Source organism: Manihot esculenta, chromosome 4, assembly GCF_001659605.2.
Source record: "Manihot esculenta cultivar AM560-2 chromosome 4, M.esculenta_v8, whole genome shotgun sequence".
NCBI classification, from domain to species: domain Eukaryota; kingdom Viridiplantae; phylum Streptophyta; class Magnoliopsida; order Malpighiales; family Euphorbiaceae; genus Manihot; species Manihot esculenta.
Genome location: NC_035164.2, coordinates 31003104 through 31024094, shown reverse-complemented (window position 1 = coordinate 31024094; position 20991 = coordinate 31003104). Strand labels below are relative to the sequence as shown.

At 32.1% G+C, this 20991-nt stretch overlaps 2 protein-coding genes across 2 annotated transcripts; both read right to left on the bottom strand.

Annotated features, from left to right (window-relative positions):
* Positions 1-4622: 4622 nt before the first annotated feature.
* On the bottom strand, positions 4623-5608 carry LOC110614049 (ethylene-responsive transcription factor ERF003). Its single transcript, XM_021755496.1, has 2 exons — positions 5448-5608; positions 4623-5169 (listed from the first exon to the last, which is right to left on the bottom strand). Exons 1-2 carry the CDS (start codon positions 5528-5530, stop codon positions 4713-4715), a joined length of 540 nt encoding a protein of 179 aa, XP_021611188.1. The 5' UTR covers positions 5531-5608; the 3' UTR covers positions 4623-4712.
* Positions 5609-10929: 5321 nt separating this feature from the next.
* Positions 10930-20683, bottom strand: LOC110612832 (protein RAE1). The gene is made up of 12 exons (XM_021753650.2): positions 20468-20683; positions 20305-20366; positions 19954-20040; positions 19687-19764; positions 19383-19576; positions 18601-18742; positions 18124-18204; positions 17417-17545; positions 15393-15470; positions 11798-11869; positions 11242-11322; positions 10930-11153 (listed from the first exon to the last, which is right to left on the bottom strand). Exons 2-12 carry the CDS (start codon positions 20359-20361, stop codon positions 11103-11105), a joined length of 1050 nt encoding a protein of 349 aa, XP_021609342.1. The 5' UTR covers positions 20362-20366; positions 20468-20683; the 3' UTR covers positions 10930-11102.
* Between the last annotated feature and the right edge of the window lie 308 nt (positions 20684-20991).

Below are 20991 nucleotides of genomic sequence, written 5' to 3'. Positions count from 1 at the left end.
TGTAATGATTTTGTCATTTTATTTTTGTGTAAACCTATTTCCATGCATAGTTTACATCTATCATTACCTCACTACAATCCCAAATGAAGAGTGTGTTTTTGTAGATTTTAAGAAAAGAATTGCAGAAACGGAAAGAAAGCTGCTTGTGGGGGACAAAATCAATCCCCAAATGGAAGATTAATGATGAAGCATGGGGATCTTAGATTAGAAGAATGGATCCCACCACTATTTCTACAAATTAGTTAAAGCATAGATGAAGTGATGATGGAAGAAAAGAAAAAAAAAAAAACAAGGCAGAAATTGTTGCCTTTTGCAGTTTTTGCAGCTATTTTTCTCATCTTGTCTTCTTGCAACTCTAGTTCTATGGCATGCATTTGCACATGCATCAAGGTAAGTCGGTGAATACGGTGTAAATTGAACATTATTAATACACATGGAGTGAAAAAATATACATTTATTTTTCATCTTTAATGAATTCATCATGGTTGATATTATTTTATTTTGACAGGTTTAACAGATATGTTTTTCCAATTAACTCTGGACAAATAAATTTTTGTGATAAATCATTTTAACTTTGTGTTCGATTATTTAACTTTAGTTATGACTTTCTATTTTAAAGTATAGAAAATACTTTTTGATTAGATTATGATTTTAGGTCAGTATATTATTCTAATGTTTGTAAGATTATATGCACTTCCATCTTGTCCATAATTTTTTCCTTAATTCTTGTATTATATACTTTTTATCATAATAAAGTTATATGCTTTGGAGTTTTTATATTATTTCTCAATTCAATTTTGGTGTTTTTGTAAGATGAGTACTAATAAATAAATAATTATTAAAGTATAAATATGTAATAATAATTTACCAGGGAGTAGTTTTCAATAAATTGACAAAATAATGGTAATTAAATATTTTGCAATTAGTATGTAAGTTTTTAGTGGGAATATTTCAGCATTAATAATTATCCTTTTAGTAGGGAATATTTTCGCTACTAATAATTATACTTTTAGTGGGGAATACTTTCGCTACTAATCCAATTTTTAGCGGGAAATAGGGGTGAGCAGTATTCGGTTCAAACCGAAAAACCGACCGAACCGAACCGATTTGAAAATTTAGTTCGGTTTTTTATACATTTTGGTTCGGTTCGGTTTTTATTTTCAAAAATTTCGGTTATTTTGGTTCGGTTCGATTTTGATCAGAAAAAAACTGAAAAAACCGAACCGAACCGATTAGTAATAATAATATGTTTTTTCAATAACATAGAGAAATTAAATCATATTAATATTAAAATATTTTAATTAAATTTTAAAATATTAAAAATAAAGTGTAAAAAATAAAAAAATTATTAAAAATTGAAACCGATCAAATCGAACCAAATCGAACTGAATTAAACTGGTTCGGTTCGATTCGGTTTTTTACCAAAATCGGTTCAGTTCGGTTTTCATAAACACTAAAATTTCAGTTTTCGGTTTATTCGGTTCGGTTCGATTTTGAACCGAACCGATCGAATGCTCACCTCTTGTGGGAAATACTTTTGCCACTTAGTCACATTTTTTGTGGAAAATAATTTTGCCACTAATACTTGACTTTCTAATAGGGAGTGTTTTCCGTAATTCTTTAGTGGTGAAAATATTCGTCACAGTATGATACTTTGCGGGAAACTTGAATTTTTAAAAAAATACTCTTTTGTGGCAAAATCGAAATTCGCCACTAAAAACTTTTGTGTCGCATTATCAATGGCGAAATTTTCTTTTTTAGTGGAAAAAAATCTTTCCACAATAGACCCATTTCCTTGTAGTGATTTACACTTCTAAGCTGTCGACAAGTGCCCTCCCTCCTCTCATTGGGTTCTTTTTTTGGAGATAGCTTTTTGTTGGCTTTGCAGTGATGACGAATTTAATGCCTTCTTTGGATTTCTTGAGCTTCCATGTCAAACCAGCATCTTTTCTCTAGCAAAAGAAGTGTTGGTTGTTGCGTGTGATTGTTTTAAACTTCCTTCCTTGTTCCTCAATATACATGATGTAGCATTTGGCTGACTGTTGTAGGAGCGAGCTTTTTCGATAGAGGTCCGGTGATAGCTAAAGTTCTTCGGCTGAAGAGTGATGCTTATATTAGCTTTTTTCAAATCAGAATGCAGATCAATTGAGTGGATTTTAGGGCCTTCTCTTGTTTGAGTTGTTACTTTCCTTAACCTTGAAAATCCTTCTATACATGATATCCAGATCTCTTAGACCTTGACCTTGCTTATGTGTGGGCTGTAATGCTTTATCCTTTAATATCCATATCATTATCTTTGGGAAAAAAAAATATTTAAGAAAATATTTATCACAGCAGAAAGAGATGTAATGAAACACAGTTAAAAACATAAATGTCCAAAATGAGTAGGTGATGATATTTGCCACAGCCATGTGGATGATGTAAGACTCTCCAACAACATGACATGTAGGGTCCAATGCAATGAAAATAACATTAGGAATTCACATATATGTGGACCAATATGAAAACATGTCTTGTAGTAATTGACATGCACACCATCTCATGTTTGTATATAAAACAAGACTCTGATGTCTAAATTCCCATTGCATACCATAAAGTTGTGAGATTTAGTCCTCAAAGGTTAGAGACAAAGTGTATTTATGTGATAGTCAGTGTTTATTTTCCATAAAGAAAATGCTTTACTTGATGAAAAATTATTCTTTTGAAGAATTTTGGGAGATTGGATTATTTTAAAGAAGAAAAAAAATTAAAAAGAAAATTCCAACCAATTATATAACAAGAAAAAAAAATTAAATGAAATTTTTACAAAATGATATAAGATTTATACTTTTTTTAAAAGAAAAATTTTGTATTAAAAAGAATTAAATTTTTTTCCTCCTTTGTTTGTAAGATAGGAAGAAAAATAAGGATAGAAATATATTATTTTAAATAATAAAATACCTAATTTACCCTTTACGTGTAATTGAAATAAATTATTTACTATTCACACTTCCTAATTTGGAAATAAAGTTATTTATGAGTCTCACAATCTATTTTTTCTATTTATTTTTCCATTCTCCTTATTTTTCTTCTATCCAAACAAGTGATAGATGGAAAATAATTTAGTTTTCCTCTCTCATTTTCCTTTTCCTCTTAATTTTTCTAGCTTAAAATGAATTAACATAGATAAGGGCTTTTGTGTGAACAAGTAATGCTTGTTTTGGTCAAAAGTAATGCCTTTTGAGGAAATCAAGGGATATAGCTAAGCTGGAAGGATAATAAACCTGTCAAGTCTCTTATCCAACATATAATAATATTAATAATAAATAAAAACAAAAATAAAAAAGAGAATATTTACACTAGGGATTATGTATAGTATTAATCCTGAAACACAGTAAAAATTATAATACATAATAAATATATTATAGATAAATTAAAATGTATATTTTCTCATTTTAAATTATGATGCGTTTGAAATAAATTAAAATATATATTCTTTCACCTAAAACTATAATACATGAATGCCGTACATTTTATACATACAGTAAATAGATTAAAATGCATATCTTCTCGTCTTAAACTATAATATATATACGTAATATATTAAATATATTATAGATAAATTAAAATACGCATCTATGTAATGTATTAAATATATTACAGATAAATTAATATATGTATCATTTCACTTTTAATTATAATATACACACTATCGATACATTAAATATATCATAGATAAATTAAAAAATATATTTTTTCACTTTAAACTATAGTATATATACATAATATATTAAATATATTATAGATAAACTAAAATACGTATGTACGTAATATATTAGATATATTATAGATAAATTAAAATATGTATCATATCATTTTTAATTATAATATACAATTATAATATACACTGTCGTTACACTAAATATATCGTAGATAAATTAAGAAGTATATCCTTTCACTTTAAACTATAATATATATACGTAATATTTTAAATATATTATAAATAAATTAAAATACATATCCACTCGCGATTGCTAAATATTTAGAGATAAAAAAGGAAAATTAAAACCCTAATTATTTGGAGATATTTACAGTAAGTAATAGCTTATATTTAGGATTCATATCTTAGAATCAAACAATTTTATAAATGATGTGGAGGTAAATGTAAATTAATGAGCTTTAATTTAATTGTGGACATAGTAAATTGAAAATTCAGAACATAAATAGTCTCTTCTCAGCACTTCTTTTCAGGGTTCCATCCATTTCTTGTCTGGTCTTGGGTGAAGCAAAATGGATGCACTTTCAAACTCCAACCCAACAGTCAAAAAAAAAAATGTGTATATAATATACAATGAAACTTCTAATTTCTCACTTTTGCAACTTTCTTTGGGATTTGGGTTATTTCATAAATGAAACTCATGAAAGTAGTAAAAAGAAAAAAAAAAAAAAAAAAAAAAAGAAAGAAAGAAAGAAAATGAAGGAATCTATATGATGCCAACTATTATCTCATCTTCTTTTTCTCTCTTTGATCACTGTCCTTTTCTGTTGCATTTCTTCACTGCTTTGTGTTTGAATCCAGAATTCCAAGTTCACATTAAGCAGAATTAGCTAGATTTAATTAAGAAAATGCAAAAAAAAAAAAAGAAAGAAAAAAGGTAACTGTAAATTGCATTACCAAATTGATGAAGGTTGCTACAATTTCTAAATCTTTCTAATTAAGAGTACTAATTAATCTATGTAGAAGAAACAGAACAAAACTCCATGGAACCATAGTCAAGCAACTCCTCTATCATTTGCTCTATATGATGATCTTCAAGTGCCTTTTCTTGCTGCTGGCTATTCCCAACTTCACTTTCCTCACCAACCCATTTCCCTTCCTGCCAAGTACTGCCGGATTCTGCACTTTTTCCGGCAATGCCATTGCTAGTGGCAAATGGGTTAGGTTGTGGTTGTTCATGTGTTTGTTTAATGACATTTTTGTTGGTGGCTTGTAGAGATGCTAAATGACATTTATGTAATTTAGCTGCCAGTGTCGCTGAAAAATGCTTTGAAGAAGTTGATTGTGGCTCGTTTGGGTTGTATGGAAAATTTGTGCGTGCTTTTGGACCGCACATTAGTCTAGCTGCCTCGTCGTAGGCTTTAGCCGCGTGCTCCGCCGATTCGAATGTGCCTAGCCATATTCTAGTCTTCCTGTAGTCCCAAGAAAACATGAAACGTTTCTTAGTACAAGAAACACATAATTTTTGCACTAAAACCTTTTCTTTAGTGTTTATAAGTAAGTGTGTGAGGTGTATTTTATTAAAACGTCCTTGTTCCTGCCGAGAAATCTTGGAAGGGAGCTAGTGATTCTATCGATGAACAAAACAAAGAAACGTTTCTTCATGTTGATACAAACATGGCAAAAAAACGTTCTTAAAGAAGCCAAGTGCAAGAACAACACAGAAGCATATCATAAGACAGTGAATTACAGCACAGGATGGCGAATTTCAGACACCCAAGAGCCCCAATGCCTTTGCCGGACACCGCGGTATCGTTGTTGCTGTCTAGTCATGGTGGAGAAGGAAACTGTTTCTGTATTGCCTTAAATATCAATGTGTTTGTGAAATGTCCCCAGAGAAGCAAAGGAGAGAGAGGGTGGATGGGTTTTGGAATGAGAAAGCCACAAAGGTTTATATAGGCCTCCTTTGCGGCCTTATGGCGGTCAATTGAAGACAAGGGGCCCACTAATAAGGTCTTGGTCCTTCTATTGTTTTGTTACCTTTGGTTATAAATAGTTAAATTCTCTTTCACATGGTTAGTAGTAAATGTGCTGTTATAGATGATAGGCGGTGCCTAGCCTGTTATATAATTCAATTTTTAAATATTGGACATTATATAATATTGTTGAAAACTTTGGATTACGTTATTTATAATCGGGTTTATGGGAGAATTGAGTTTGAAAAAAAATTATTTATAGCATATTCAAATTGAGTTTAAATTTTTTATTTATAAAATATTCCGACTGAATTAATTTAATATAAAAATTTATATTTTATAATAATATTTATAAAATTTTTTGTATATTTTTATATAAAATTAAATTTTAAATATTTTTAAAAATATTAAAATTTTTAAATGAAAATTATTTTTTATATAAATTATTAATTAAAATATATGAGACTAAACAATTTAGAATTTTATTTGAATAATAATAATTAGGTTTGGACGGATTCAAATATTGCTGATATGAATCGAGTTCGGTTTTGAATAGGTTACTTTTCACGAATATCCTACCCGTTCATATCTCTAACCTATATAAAGCATATCGCTAATGTATGTATGTATTTCATAAATAATGAGAATAAATCTTATATAAAGTGAATTATTGAGTGCTTCTGATATATATGTGCTCTTTGATTAGGAAATAATGAACCTTGTTTTTCATGATTCAAATAAAAACTATAATATATACATATCATACTCTAAATATATCGGAAATGAGTTAAGACGTACCATGAAGAGACGGTAAATACATGTTATATATCAATTATATTGTATATGATTAAGGCTATTTCTATCGCTCTAAATAGACTGCAATACATATACGTACATTAGATATATTGTAGATGAGTTAAGATACATAATCTTTCGCCTTAAATGGATGATAATGCATACATATCATATATAATAGATGATGTTCTGAGATTCAGAAAATATGGTTTATAGTATAAGTGTAAGTTTAGATGGAAATGAAAACGTTCCACCATCCCTTTTCCTTTTGTGTGTTAGTGACGTCTAACGGTCTCTCTACTACAGTGCTACCTGTCTTTGTCATTTAGATCTATATGTACGGAAATGTTAGACCCCTCTCCACGCCAAGCGGTCATTTAATTTCTCTCGGCGTGTATGTGGACAGGGCTGTAAAGTGACTGAGCCAGCTGCTCTCCTTCGTGTCCCATCACTGAACTGAATCATTTCCCTCTAATCTTGAGCTTACGACCGACCCGGTCTGCCCCGCGCATCTGGACCGAAACTTAAGACATTAAACCAATTAACTGAAGGAAGGTTTTATGGATTTTGGGTCAGCGTTATTTTCTTGGGTCCGAACTCGCTCAGAGCATATAAGATCCGACGGTTATAAATAGATATATCCTTAAGTTCAGACACATATGTTATCTCGCTTTAAATATATTAGCTGTAATGATCTAGATAACGACGGTCACATTAAGGGCGACAAAATTAAATGAAATCGGGGCGGTTAGAAGACATTGGTACGTGGCTCACATCATATATACTAAACATAGGAAGCCTATAGCCACATCATATATACTAAACATAGGAAGCCTATCCATAAGCCATATTGATAGGTGAAAAGTGAGAGAAACAATGCACTGTTTGTTGCAATTTTCAAGCCTACAGCCGTTTCTTTTATCTCTTCAGGCTCTTACCACCACTGGCTTGTAGGCTAGTGGCTGCTATATTTGACTAGAGTAGTTTTCTTTTGTTGCGTTAGGCGACCGTTACATATATTTACATCTTCTAAACCTTGCAAATGCTAGAAATTGACATCAGCAAAATTTAGGGTTAGGTCAACCCACATGCACTATGTATCCCAATTCATATTTTGAATGAATTTTAATTCATTTATGGGATCGTAACCTTGCATCATGCCTTTCCCTTGCAGAACCTCCACAAGATTGATGATGGAATTTTGCAGAAGCTAAGCTCAGGCTCTTGATTGATGAGATATTGTTGCCCTAGACATCTAGGGAGTTCTTAGTTAAACAACTTGGAGTATTTTATTACTTGAGAAGCTCATGCTCTGGATTGATGAGAAATTGTTGCCCTAGACATATAGGGAGTTCTTAGTTAAACAACTTGTATTATATAAATAGAGATGTAAGTGGATATTATTTTATTAATATTTAAATTTATTATAAATTCAATTAAAAATTAATTTAAACTATTATAAATCATTTCCGTCCTAAATCCGAATTACTAATAAAAAAATCTGAACAGTTTGATTTTATATATAATTAATAATTTATGTAAAAAATATTCTTCATTTAAAAATTATTATTTCTAATAAATATTTAAATGTTAATTTTTAAATAAAAACATATAAAAAATTTATAAATATTATTATAAAAATATATTTTTATATTAAAATAATTATTTATATAAATGAGTTCAGTAATTATATCTTATATATAAAACTTAAATTTATATCAAATCTGACTATAATTATATAAATTTATCTTATTAGGGTTTAGTAAGATAGATAAGTGTAGGGATACAAACACCTATAAAAATAAATATACCCAATTTCGAGTTCGATATATATTTTTAATATTTAAATTTGTTTCAAACCCGATTAAAATTATTTGAGACTATCCAAACATGGTTATTACTATCTGAATACAATCCGAAATCATTTAGTTTCATATATTTTAATCAATAATTTATATAAAAAATATTTTTTATTAATAATTTTCATTTAACATTTTAATATTTTTAAAAAATATTTAATTTTAAATTTTTAAATATAAATAAATAAATAAAATATAAATATTATTATAAAAATATATTTTTATATTAAATTAATTATTTATATAAACGAATTTGGAAGATGGATAATTGAAAGTATATGAGATTGATTTATATTATATATGATATTGGATTTGAGTTCATTCATGATATATATGAGATTAGTTTTTTTCACATTTGTTATTGAGAAGAGTGGTGATAGTTGAGTGTATTTTCAGGTTAAATTGTGTAGTTAGAATATATAATTTGTAGTATTTTTTATAATTTTATAAATAATAATGGATTAAATTGTTATTTCTTTAAAAAGCGATATATATGTAACGAAAATATCTATTATTAAAGAAATTATTATAAAATTAGTAACGAATTTTATAATTTATTACTAATATATTAGCAACGTGATTTGCTCTGTTACAAATCCGTTACAAAATATTTTTAATAACGAATTTTTAATAATTAGTAATAAAATTAAGAAGGCATTTAATAGTACTATAGCAAAAGAAAATGATAATTCTAATTAAAAATAACAATATATATGATTTGGTCATTTCATAGTCTACGTGTGTGGGATGATGAGAATGAGTGGTAACTAACATTTCCTTTAATAAGTACATAAGCATTGCTTCTTTTTCAAAGAACATTGATTATAATCACTTAATTAAGGTAATTCTTTAATACTTATATAATTAACACTGTAAGTACAGTTTGCATTTTAGGAGATCTTAAATTCAATTCCTCAATATTTTATATTTTTATTAAAAAATAAATAAAACTATGTTATTTATTTTTGATATAGTAGATTCGAATTTAAAATTTCACATTTTTAAAATATTTCTTTAAGTGAAATAATTATATATTTGATATAGACTTTTTATCGATTTATATTAATAAGGTGAATAATTGACTTATTTAATATTTCATTGACCAGATCACACTCTTCTTTATATCAAGTTAGAATGGTTGAAGCAAGCACATTTATAATTTAATACAGTATTTTAAGGTATTGAAAATCATAACAATAAGTGCCAAAAGCTTCTTTATTTTTTCGATTTTCTTAGTCGGTTTTCCTAGATTTTCTAACTACTTATCTTTTATGATGGTTTTAATATAATGTTTTCTTCGGTTTTATAATGAGATATACGTTTCATAATCTTAAAAAGTGTAACATTTTTCATAACCCAACAACTGTTTTGAAGCAAACACTAGACAAAATTTCCCTCAATTAAGCTGGAAACACATATAAGACTATATATGGTTTTTGTTTTGGTAGAAAAAGACATCTTTGTAATGACAATAGCCCTACTTAAAGAAATGAGTAAATAAGCATGATGTAACAGGTGTCTTCATTTTGTTGGAAGCATTGCAAAAAAAAACAAAGAAAAATCCAACATGAAAATCTCTAAAAGCAAAAAATGAGATGGAATTTGATTACAATTTTCAACATGGAATAGCAACAATTTTCTACCAAAAGATTTGGAATTTCAGAAGGGTACTTTGAGAGGGGAAAAAAAAAAAAAAAAGAGGAAAAAGAAAAGAAAGATAAGGCGTGCTATCATAATCATACATAAGTCCAAAAATGTTTCTGAGAGCTAAATAATATTTTTTCTATGAGAGGAAATATATTCCCTGTTTCATGTCATTTTTATCATTTATTTGCTGTGTTGTGTTCCTTTCTTGACATTTACTCAAAGTAATCAAGTAATGGAGTGGAGAGAGAGAGAGAGAGAGAGAGAGAGAGTTATTATGTAATATGTAATTGCATGCAATAGCTTAGAGAAAAGCTGTCGGATGACGTGGACCCTATCACCAGTGGGGTTACAATTAGACTATCATCTTGGAGCTAACCCCTATCTGCCTGCTAAAGATGGCTAGTAATCAGTTAATCAGCAGCCCTCCAAAATTTAAAGAATTTTTTGTCGTTGAATTTTTCATCCAATCAGTTCTCAAGGTTTTACCCGATTTTTTTATTCTTTTTTAAACGACCTTTATCTGTGTAGTTCTTTTTATAATGGCATGTACTATACAAACATTCCCACGAATTTGTTTTTATTGGGAGTACAAGCGTTTCATATCTTTTAATCTAGCAAGCCAAAGACAAAACCCTGCACGATGGATAAGCAAATGCTCGTCTTTCAACTTCTCAGAACAGATTAAAGTTCATGCAAATCACCATTTCTCGTATATCAATACTAGGAGTGCTTCACTGTCTGTTCTGAGCTAGAAATTTTTAAGATCCTCGAATGGATTTTCTTCTGATAAAGGAATTGCCATAAATTTTTCCTAACTCACTCCAGAATCTTGTTTCAAAGGACAGAACAACACTAGCCAGCAACTACCGTCGAAAATTCACCATACATGTCATAATGAATTGCCAAGCTTTATGCGACAGTAAGGCAAGGCCAATCGTATTGGGATCCAAACCTAGGCGAGAAAAACATGCACCTATATATTGCCAACTTTACTAACAGATACGTCTACACTCACAGAAACACCTATGTCAAAATCTTGCATTGACAAAAAAAAAAAGGCTATATTTCCTCTGAGGATCTGTTCCAACTCTACTAACAGATACGTCTACATTCACAAAAATAGCAGTTCTACTTTCTACCACTTGTTCCAACTCGTGGTTTGCCTTTAACCTCGGAATCCTGCAAAGAAGAAAAGGATTGTCAAAAATCATTTAAACTACCTGCAAGACTTCTGCAAAAAATAAAATAAAATAAAATAAAAAAATACCTGCGGCAAATGAAGAAAGATGTAGGTCTTTGCTGTTTGTGGGTTGTGATTTTCTGCACCCTTGCTCCAGTCATAACACACCTAAAGAAAATCAGTTCAAGAATTTAGTATCAATTTTGTCAAGCAATACTTGGTATCTGAATATAAGCATCATCAATATACAATTAAATGGTCAAATTGTTGCTATCAATTATTATGAGTTCAACATAAGTCAAAGGTAAAACAGTGGTGACAAGAAATTGGAAGATTTTCATTTTCTATTACGATTAGATTATACATGCACTTTAACACAACACCCCAACAGAAAGAAACAAGGTCCATCACTGCGATTTAGGTGCTTTTAAGTGTTGCTTATCATGGGCATAGGATGCTTTCACTCATTTCTAGTGGATAATACTCCATTGGTTTCACTATCAGGATCCATGTTTTGAGCTAGGGAGAGAGAGAGAGAGAGAGAGAGAGAGAGAGAGAGAAAGGAAAGGGGAGGAAGAAAAGGGAGAGAGGGGAGGGGGATATTCCAATAGTCACCCCAGTGTAAGAGAAAATTATGCATTACCGAATACGCAAATATTGAGCCATCATTGTTGAAAGTACTGCAGGGTATTGGAAGAGAGCACCGTGACATGGCCTGAAATCACATTAAGAAAATATTACCTTCACAACATTAGATCCCTAAAATCACAATAAATAAATAAAAAGCCACACAGTTAAATTAAGGCACTTTTTCCTTAATACACCACTATTGAAACATTATTGATGAAATAAGCAATAATCAATCTGATGTCTTAGTCCCCCCAAGAAAGCCAAAAACTCTGTGATAGTGTAATACAAAGAATGAATTTAATGAAACAAGTATTCACGTTGCATGGCAACAATTAGAATACCTTATGGCACTGAACTAAACCTCAAAAATACTAATGCATTGTGCCAGAATAGCCCCTGGGGCTCAATCAGAATGAAAAAGTAGGCAGCCAGCTGAAACAAGAATATAGTGACTTATCGCTGCAAGAGAATCAACCTTAAGTGATGCACAAGCACTCATGAAATAAATGCATTTCTGTGCACATGCATGCCCATGTACACAGAGACTATTTAGATTCCCATTTACCAAATATAGCATTTTAACAAACGTGCAGATTCATAGAGACAAATGCTAGGCATCAACAAACATCATAATTATAATTATCTTGGCACAAGTGATGTTATGGATGTTTTTGTGGCTGCAGGTGTTGAAACTGGACAGGTTGCTGTTGAAACAGAGTATGATTGATGAATTCAAATTTCAAGCAATTGGCATTTTATCAGCAAGACTTAGTTTGTTTAAATTTATTTGTTATTATCAGCAAGATTTAGTTTATTACTGAATCTGTTGAGATTGGTTATTATTTTTCAGTTTTCAAATTTCTGGATAAGTGCTTGAAATTCAAATTCTTGATGTAAATATAAATGTAGCCTTCACTGTATAAGGCATTGATTCATGGAATAAATCATTCAGAAAAAATATTACCAATAACTCATGAGATTCGAGAACTCTCTCCAACGAGTTCTCATTTATTTTCACAATAGGTTCCTCAAGAAAGAACAGAAATGTCAACAAAGGAAAATCAGTTTGGCGAAGGGAGAATTTTCCGGTTCATAGACCCGTGACAAGATCCTATTCCTGGGCACTTAACAATTTGGTATCAGAGCCTGACATCATGGGAGAACCAACCAATTTAGTGGAAAAATTGAACACTTACGTACAAAACACTGAAGCTCGATTCGGTTAATTGGCCTGACAAATATCTGAGCTTGTGCGAATTGTCAACGGAGGAACAAACCAGGATGGCACAAGTAGTAGTCAACAAAATGAAGGGCAGACAATGCCCAGATATGCGAAGCTGGATTTGCCGTCTTTCGATGGGTCTGAAGATCCATTGGGGTGGATTAATCGTTGTGAGCAATTCTTTCTCAACCAGCAAACTGCAGAGGAAGACAAGGTTAGCCTAGCAGCCTTTCACACGACAGGAGAGGACCAATTTTGGGGCCGGAGAAAGAGGAGCCACGAATGACATGGACGCAGTTCAAAGAATTTTGCAATTTGCATTTTGGGCCCCCTTTACGCAACAATTCTTTGGGTGAGTTGATCAACCTCAAACAGACGACAATAGTAGAAGAGTACCAGAAAAAGTTTCAAGCCATGTTAGCAAGGGCTTTGCTGGTATGAAATGACCAGCAAGTTGATTTCTTCACTTTCGGATTGACTGAGTCAGTACGCTTGGAGGTAGAGTTACAGAATCTCCAAAATTTGGCCACTACAATGAATTTAGCCCACACCTTTGAGAAGAAACAGAATAGGGGTAGAAGGGGCAGGCATGGCTTCATTGATGGCCTGCCTAAATCATCGGGTAAATCAATTTTATTTGTTGTGGTGGATTGTTTCTCCAAAATGGCTCACTTCACACCTATGGCACATCCTTATACAGCTACTACTGTGGCACATGTGTTTTTTGATAGAATATTTCATTTACATGGCCTGTCTACATCTATTGTTTCTGACCGTGATCCTGTTTTTACTAGTCATTTTTGGAAAGAGCTATTTTGTTTATGTGATGCTCGACTTGCTTTATCTTTTGCTTATCATCCACAAACAGATGGGCAAATTGAAGTCGTAAATCGCACCATTGAAATATATCTCAGATGTTTTGTTGGAAATCGCCCAAGGAAATGGGTGGATTGGGTGCCTTGGGCGGAATATTGTTACAACACTTCTTTTCATTCTTCTCTACATACCACCCCATTTCAAGTGGTATATGGGCGGGAACCTCCCAGCTATTATCTTATGTGCCAGGCTCTTCTCGGGTGAATGCTCTGGATAAAACTTTGATTGATAGGGATGAGGTCTTATGTAATATTCGTCTTTGGCTCCAACAACTCAGGGATGAGGTCTTATGTAATATTCGTCTTTGGCTCCAACAACTCAGCATCGTATGAAACAATTTCATGATCAAAGTCATCGTGATGTGTCCTTTGTCCCGGGAGACTTTGTGTGGCTTTGATTGCATCCTCATCGGCAGCTTTCTATTTTAGGCAAGCATTCCAATAAATTGGGGCCTCACTTTTGTGGTCCTTTTAAGATTATAAAGTCGGTTGGGAATGTTGCTTATGAATTAGAGCTACCATTGGATAGTAAAATCCATAATGTGTTTCATGTCTCCTTGCTTCGTAAATTTAATGGTGCTATCCCTGCTGAAATGCCCTTGCTGCCTCCTATCTTGGATGGCCAGGTTCTTCCAATTCCTCACTCAGTCCTTCGCTCTAGATTAAATTGTGGCACTTGAAAAATTCTCGTCCAATGACAAGGTTTACCTCTTAGTGATGCCACCTGGAACCAGTCCCCCTTTTCAGAATGCTTATCAGATTATCAGCTTGAGGACAAGCTTTTTGTCCAAGGCGAGGGTAGTGTTATGGATGCTTTTGTGGGTAGAGCGTATAGACGTCGTACTAAGCAGGCTGACTGGACAGGTTGCTGCTGAAACAGAGTATGATTGATAAATTCAAATTTTAAATTTCAAGCAATTGGCATCTTATAAGCAAAACTTTGTTTAAATTTATTTGTTATTATCAGCAAGATTTACTTAGCTACTAAATCTGTTGAGATTGGTTGTTTTTTCAGTTTTCAAATTTCTAGGTAAGTGCTTGAAATTCAAATTCTTGATGTAAATCTGAATGTAGCCTTCATTATATAACGCATTGATTCATGGAATAAAGCATTCAGAAAAAATATTATCAGTAACTCATGAGATTTGGGAACTCTCTCTAACGAGTTCCCATTTATTTTCACAATAGATTCCTCAAGGAAAAACAGGAACGTCAATAAAGGAAAATCGGTTTGGCGAGAGGAGGATTTTCCAGTTCATTGACCCGTGACGAGATCCTATTCCTGGGCACTTAACAAGTCATCGGACATGCTTTTGCTTTCTGAACAAAATATCCTTGCAACAAAAGGATGTAGACTACAAATACATACACACACAACACACACAACACACACACACATATATATATACATATGCGCACTTTTTCCAGAAGCAGAAGACAGAAAACATAACTAATCTAATCTCAGCAGAAAATAAGCATAAGTGATGATATGAAAAAAGATCTGGACAAACCTTGAGTCTCTGTTTGCTATCCTTGTCCCAAAAATTAAAAGCACCATCAGATCCAGCAGTTGCAAATGTGTGATGCACCTGATTCAAAAAGGCAGCTACTAGTTAAAATATAGGCACGACCAAACTAGTTAAAAAGCCTAATAGAGAAGTTAACAAATCAGAAAAGGAAAAAAATATATATACAAATAATCCTAGAAATTCCCAAACAGTGAAGTTCTATATCAATGCCATGTACTCCGAAATATGTGGCAGGGAATATCTACTACGTTATTGAAAATTTCCAATTTTCCAGGGCACTGAACCCTACAGGAGTGAGCATGCAACTCTTAGATTGATAGGCAACAAATCCTATCCTTTGATTAAGTACCAAAATTTTGGGGGGTGTAATTTATCGCTTCAATTTTCTCAGAAAAACCGAATTGCATTTTAAATGAAACCAAATCGAACCAAAATAAATCGGTTCTATCAATCATTTTCTTTCCAACAGCAACCCCTCATTCTTCTTCTCACTTCTCAATGTTTGGCCCTCTATTCAGATTGAATCCCAACATCCAAACTTAAATTTTCAACAGTTAAATAAACTCTTCTTTTTCCTAACAAATTCAAAAATATCAGTGCAAAAAAATCAAAACCTAAGCAACAATCCTTATCTTAGAGCAAACAAACCCAATCCACAATTAAAAGAAAAAATTATAGAATAAGGAATGCAATGAATACCACAATAGCAAAAATAATTGAGGAGAAGGGATCAGCAACAAAACCCAGCACCATGGCCCACTAGAGCAATAGTTTGCAGAATGAAACGGGAAGAGCCAGAGCAAACCTAATTGATGACATTAAAGGCCTACTAAAATTTTTAGCATTGTTGTTAGAATTGTCATTGAGAAAAAAACTTTCTTAAATATATTATTTAGAAAATATTTAATATTATTTAAAATTATTTTGGAAATAATTTAGTCATAAGAACACTAAAATAAAAGAACAACTTTTCTCAACATCTAAAATGGTACTTTTTCTAAAGGCACTTTTTTGGCCTCTAAACTTAATGTCAAACATGCTCTAATAAGCTCATGAGCAGTGATATTAGAGAGGCAACAATCATATCTAATCTTATCAAGAAAAAACCAAAAGGACATGGAGTCAACCAGAGAGGGGCCAGGCCATGAGGGAGGAACCAAACTCAAGGGCGAGGCAATGTTAGATCAAATGGAGGAGAGGAGGCTAAGATCCAGATGTGAGAGAAATTACATAGGTGAAAAGAAAAGGTCGAAGAGAGAAACAAAACAACAAAAAACCAAATAGAGGAAAAGAAACAAAGGGTCAGCAGCGTTTCTTAGACTTCAAGACTCAGTGTTTGTCTTTGAGAACAGCGCTACAAAAGAAAGAAAAGGGGTGAAAAGGATAAATTTGTGTCTTCAAGGAAACTGGAAAGGAAGAGAAGGGCTGAAGCAGGCAAAGGGTGGTGCAGGCAGCAGTTCCTGGAAAATGTGGGCTGGACTTGAAGGCAAAAGTGGGCTCCTGGCCTCACGGCTAGTCTAGAAAGCCCCATAAATTACTCAGAAATCAGTCTGTTCTTTTTTTTCTTTAAGCAAAAATAACCAAACTGAGCTGAAAACTGAACCTTCTCAACTGAACCAACCAAATAAAAATCGAACTAGAAGGGTTCAGTTCAGCAGTTATAACTTATGACTGCTCAACCCCAAAGCTAGAATGAATTAAATAAGCTTTGCTTCAAGGAGAACTGAAACCAGCAGTGAGACAATCCTCCAGAAATTGATCAGGTATTCCAACATCGAGGAAAGTGACATGAATAAGATATTGCACACGAAAAATCATAACAGTAATTTTATGAATACAAAACTGATTGTGTTCTTCTGAACGTCATATATGTTCATATCTCAAGCAATTAAACAAAATTTATACTATTAACAATTCACTAATCTGGTCAATCAAATATGACAAGCATTAAGTTCTTTAAAGCTACTAATGCTAACATTAAGCTCTTCTGAAATAATAGAACTTACTGGATGGAAGTTCAAGGAGTTGACTGAGTATATCTCATTGCCATCCCTATGGCATTTAAAAGTGAAGTTCTTATTCTGTTGTGCATCATCTAGATGATGTACACCAACCCTTCCCTCGATTGAACCAACCTATGCCCAACACAACACAAAATCTACTGTAAGAAAATTCATAAATAATGACAAAAGAACAGAGTATATGATTATGAACCCAAAAAAAAGAAATAAGGAGTGGCTAAAACCAAATAAATTCTATCAATAATGTTGAAGGATTACATCATTAACTTCATATCTGTCCACAAGTTCTGTTGGAACACCGATCTTGAGGAAGTTTTACCAACTCCACAACGTAGGAAATAATTCAGTAAAAGAATAAGTAAAGAACTTATGCATGCATATACAATAGGACATGGTGCAAATCCTATCCTGTTTTCCTTGTGTGTAAAATATGTAATCATCATTTTTTAAATATATATGCACCTAAGAAAGGGGAAAATCACCATTATACAGAACAAACACTATGCTCTGTCTGTTCTTGCTTCTACAAAATGTACCTTGCAATAGTACATCTGTTATTTTACTGAGCAAGAGATACAATGGAGGCCAGGAACTCAGCAAGTGAAAAAAGCCCATCAAAATTGAGTTACTATAAAATATATTTTTAAACTACACAGTCAAGAAAATATATGTAAACGAAATCAAGTACATACCAAGAAGCCTTGCTGATCAGGAAAGGCTGCAACACATCTTGTCTGATACTTCAAGGGCGAAGTGATTCTCTTGTACTCATTCTGTGACCATTCAAAAAAAATGATAAAATGGAACAGTAGAAAGGAAGAAAAAACTAGTAATTAGAAATTTTTAACATTCAATTTGTTCTGTAATAATGAGTAGTCTTATTTGACTAGTATCATATCAGTCCTTTAAATCTACAAGTATGTGCCTAATTTATATTATGGCCTATGAGGTAAAAGGAATATGTCTAGTGGAGAACTTGCAATAAACAATTCTCAATCCCTTTCATTTTCAGAGAATATAGATAGATGCCAATTAAAATTTATATTATCAATTTTCCTCAATAATTAGATTTCTTGTTTCATATTATGATTACACAGAGAGCATTATCAGACAAACTTACAATTACTAGAAAGATAATTTAATCATCTTGTAACCTTAGCAAACATTACCTGAGGCTGTTGCAGGTTAAAGACTATGAGATTTCTATCTGCAGTGCCAACAACCATCAAGGGATGCCGCACAGTCATTGCATAACAACGATCAGGGAGCTGTTGAGTGTGCACTGGATTTGGCTGCCTCAAATCCCAGTACCTAAATATAGACAAAAAACATATATACTTGAGACAAAAAGTGATGGTGCAAAATATCACCAGAGGCATTGCAAGTAATTGATGAGTTTATGAAACCAAAAAAAAAAGGGATATAACAAAAACTGCAACACGCTGTGACAGGTCAACTGGTTTCCAATCCTAAGACTGCTAAGGATCAAATATAAAACTTACTCTTATGCCAAGCAATAAGCAAACAAATTGAAATTAGATACTTGCATTGCTTTTAACCTTTTTACTTAGTTAAACCAATGTTTAAAATGTCTGCTTCATTTAGACTACAATAAATTTAAGAAAATTAAAATAAAATCTATATTCATTTAATCTTACTAATATTGACTTTTATGGGCTTCACAAATCAAAGGTTCTTACTTCATCTTGAAAGAATTTGTTTTACCTTTTGTTTCTTCTAGAGTACTCTATTGTACAACCAACACATTGCATTTTAGTTTTGAAGAGATTTATGCTATTCAATAATAACTAGTAGTAATACAACAACAAGGCACACGTAGAGAACAACATTTGAAACGTACAACTGACCATGTGATGACCCATTTAACCAACATGTCAAATGAAAAGAAAGGAATAGAACAATGAAAACATCAATTACAGAGAGAAGTTACTTCAAGGTCTTGTCCCAACTTCCTGTGGCCAACATATTCATCTCTGGAATCCATGCAACCTCTTTGATTGGTGCATCATGCATTGCAACAGTTACTGGTTGACCACCAGATAGTAGAGGCCACATCTTCACTTGTTTGTCACACCCTCCAGAAAAGACAGTCGTCCCATCATCCTTCCAAGTGGAGCATAAAACCTTAAAAGTGAACGAAATGATGGAACAGAAAAGGTGAAAGCGTTAGAATTCTTGTTGTCACAAATTCATGACTAACAAGCAGATTTATAAACACTTCTTGAATTCAATACCGGTTGGTCATGCGATATTGATGCCTTGGGCACACTTCCTGCAGTGGCTCCATTCCGCGTGATTTCCCAACACCTTACCTAAAAAAATTATTTAAAAAACATGTAAATGAATGCTAATATTACCCATGAAGCAAATAATGAAACTAAGAACTAAATATCATGTATTAGAGTGACAAAAACAACTTCAAAAACTAAAATAAAGCTAAATTTAAGCTTTCACAAGCAAAAGAAGAACAGGAAGAAGAAGAAAGAAAGAATAGAACAAACCTGGTTGTCCCAGGAAGTAGCAACCAAGAAGTTGGCCTTGGGACTGAAACAGAGACTCGAAACTGAGTCACTAGGAGGTTGTGCAACCTACAAGTACAAGGTTTCACGTCAACCCAATTTTCCAATTAATAAATAATCACAAAATCCAAGTAAACCCAACCGCAAATAACAATGAGCTACATCTTCATTAACTTAATTTGGCTAACAACTCAAAATAATCCAATATGTCCAATCAAAAGTTCTTCCCAATCCTTAAACAAAATCTTTTTAAAAAATCACAACAGTTGAACCATTAAATTCCAGATTAAACTATGAATTAAAAGAAACACTAAAAAGAAACAAGAAAATTACCTCAATAGATTTGTTAGGGTTTGGATTCGCTGTCGTGGCAGCACCAAAAGTGGCCATTGAAGCTGGCAAAATAAAAGATTGAAATCAATTAGAAACTGAAATGAACAAATACAACGGACAGTAAAAATGAAAAACTGAGAGATGACGAAAGGGAACAATGTACCTGTGAAAACAAAATGAATAGTAACGAAGGAAGCGAAGAAGAACTCTATTTAAAAGTAGCGAGGGAAATGAACGAAGACAATCTGCGCAGAAGACTGGCGTGGGGTTTATATAGGAGTGTTTCTTCCTTCCTGTCTTCTTCGAGTAGCGTCGTTAGAACGCCAGGTCGTTTCGAGAGGAAGAGACGGCTGCTCTCTTTTTTTACCCTTGAAAACTAGAGAGCAGAGACAGCTTATTTATTTAATATTTGTAAATACTCTAATTTGAAATTCAAATAAAATCATAATGATATTTTTTAAAAAAATAATGAAATTAAACCGACAAATATTTCAATTTAAATAAAACAATATTTTTTTTTAAATGTATTAACAAATTTTTGTTTTAGTGTTGAATTTAGTCTTAAGTAAAATATATACCTTTTTAAATAAATATAAACTCGTAGGATATGAGATAAAATAACATAAATTTTATTTTTTTAATTAGTTATTAAGTTTGAATTTAATAATAGAAAGAATAGTATACATT

Excerpts from the sequence above, each read along its gene's own strand:
- LOC110614049 (XM_021755496.1), bottom strand. The coding sequence starts at position 5,530 with ATGACTAGACAGCAACAACGATACCGCGGTGTCCGGCAAAGGCATTGG. Across the intron at positions 5,170-5,447 it reads GAAATTCGCCATCCTGTGCT|GAAGACTAGAATATGGCTAG; the intron begins GTAATTCACTGT and ends TTGGGACTACAG.
- LOC110612832 (XM_021753650.2), bottom strand. The coding sequence starts at position 20,361 with ATGGCCACTTTTGGTGCTGCCACGACAGCGAATCCAAACCCTAACAAA. Across the intron at positions 17,546-18,123 it reads CTGATCAGCAAGGCTTCTTG|GTTGGTTCAATCGAGGGAAG; the intron begins GTATGTACTTGA and ends TGTTGGGCATAG. Across the intron at positions 11,323-11,797 it reads GCTCAATATTTGCGTATTCG|GTGTGTTATGACTGGAGCAA; the intron begins GTAATGCATAAT and ends GATTTTCTTTAG.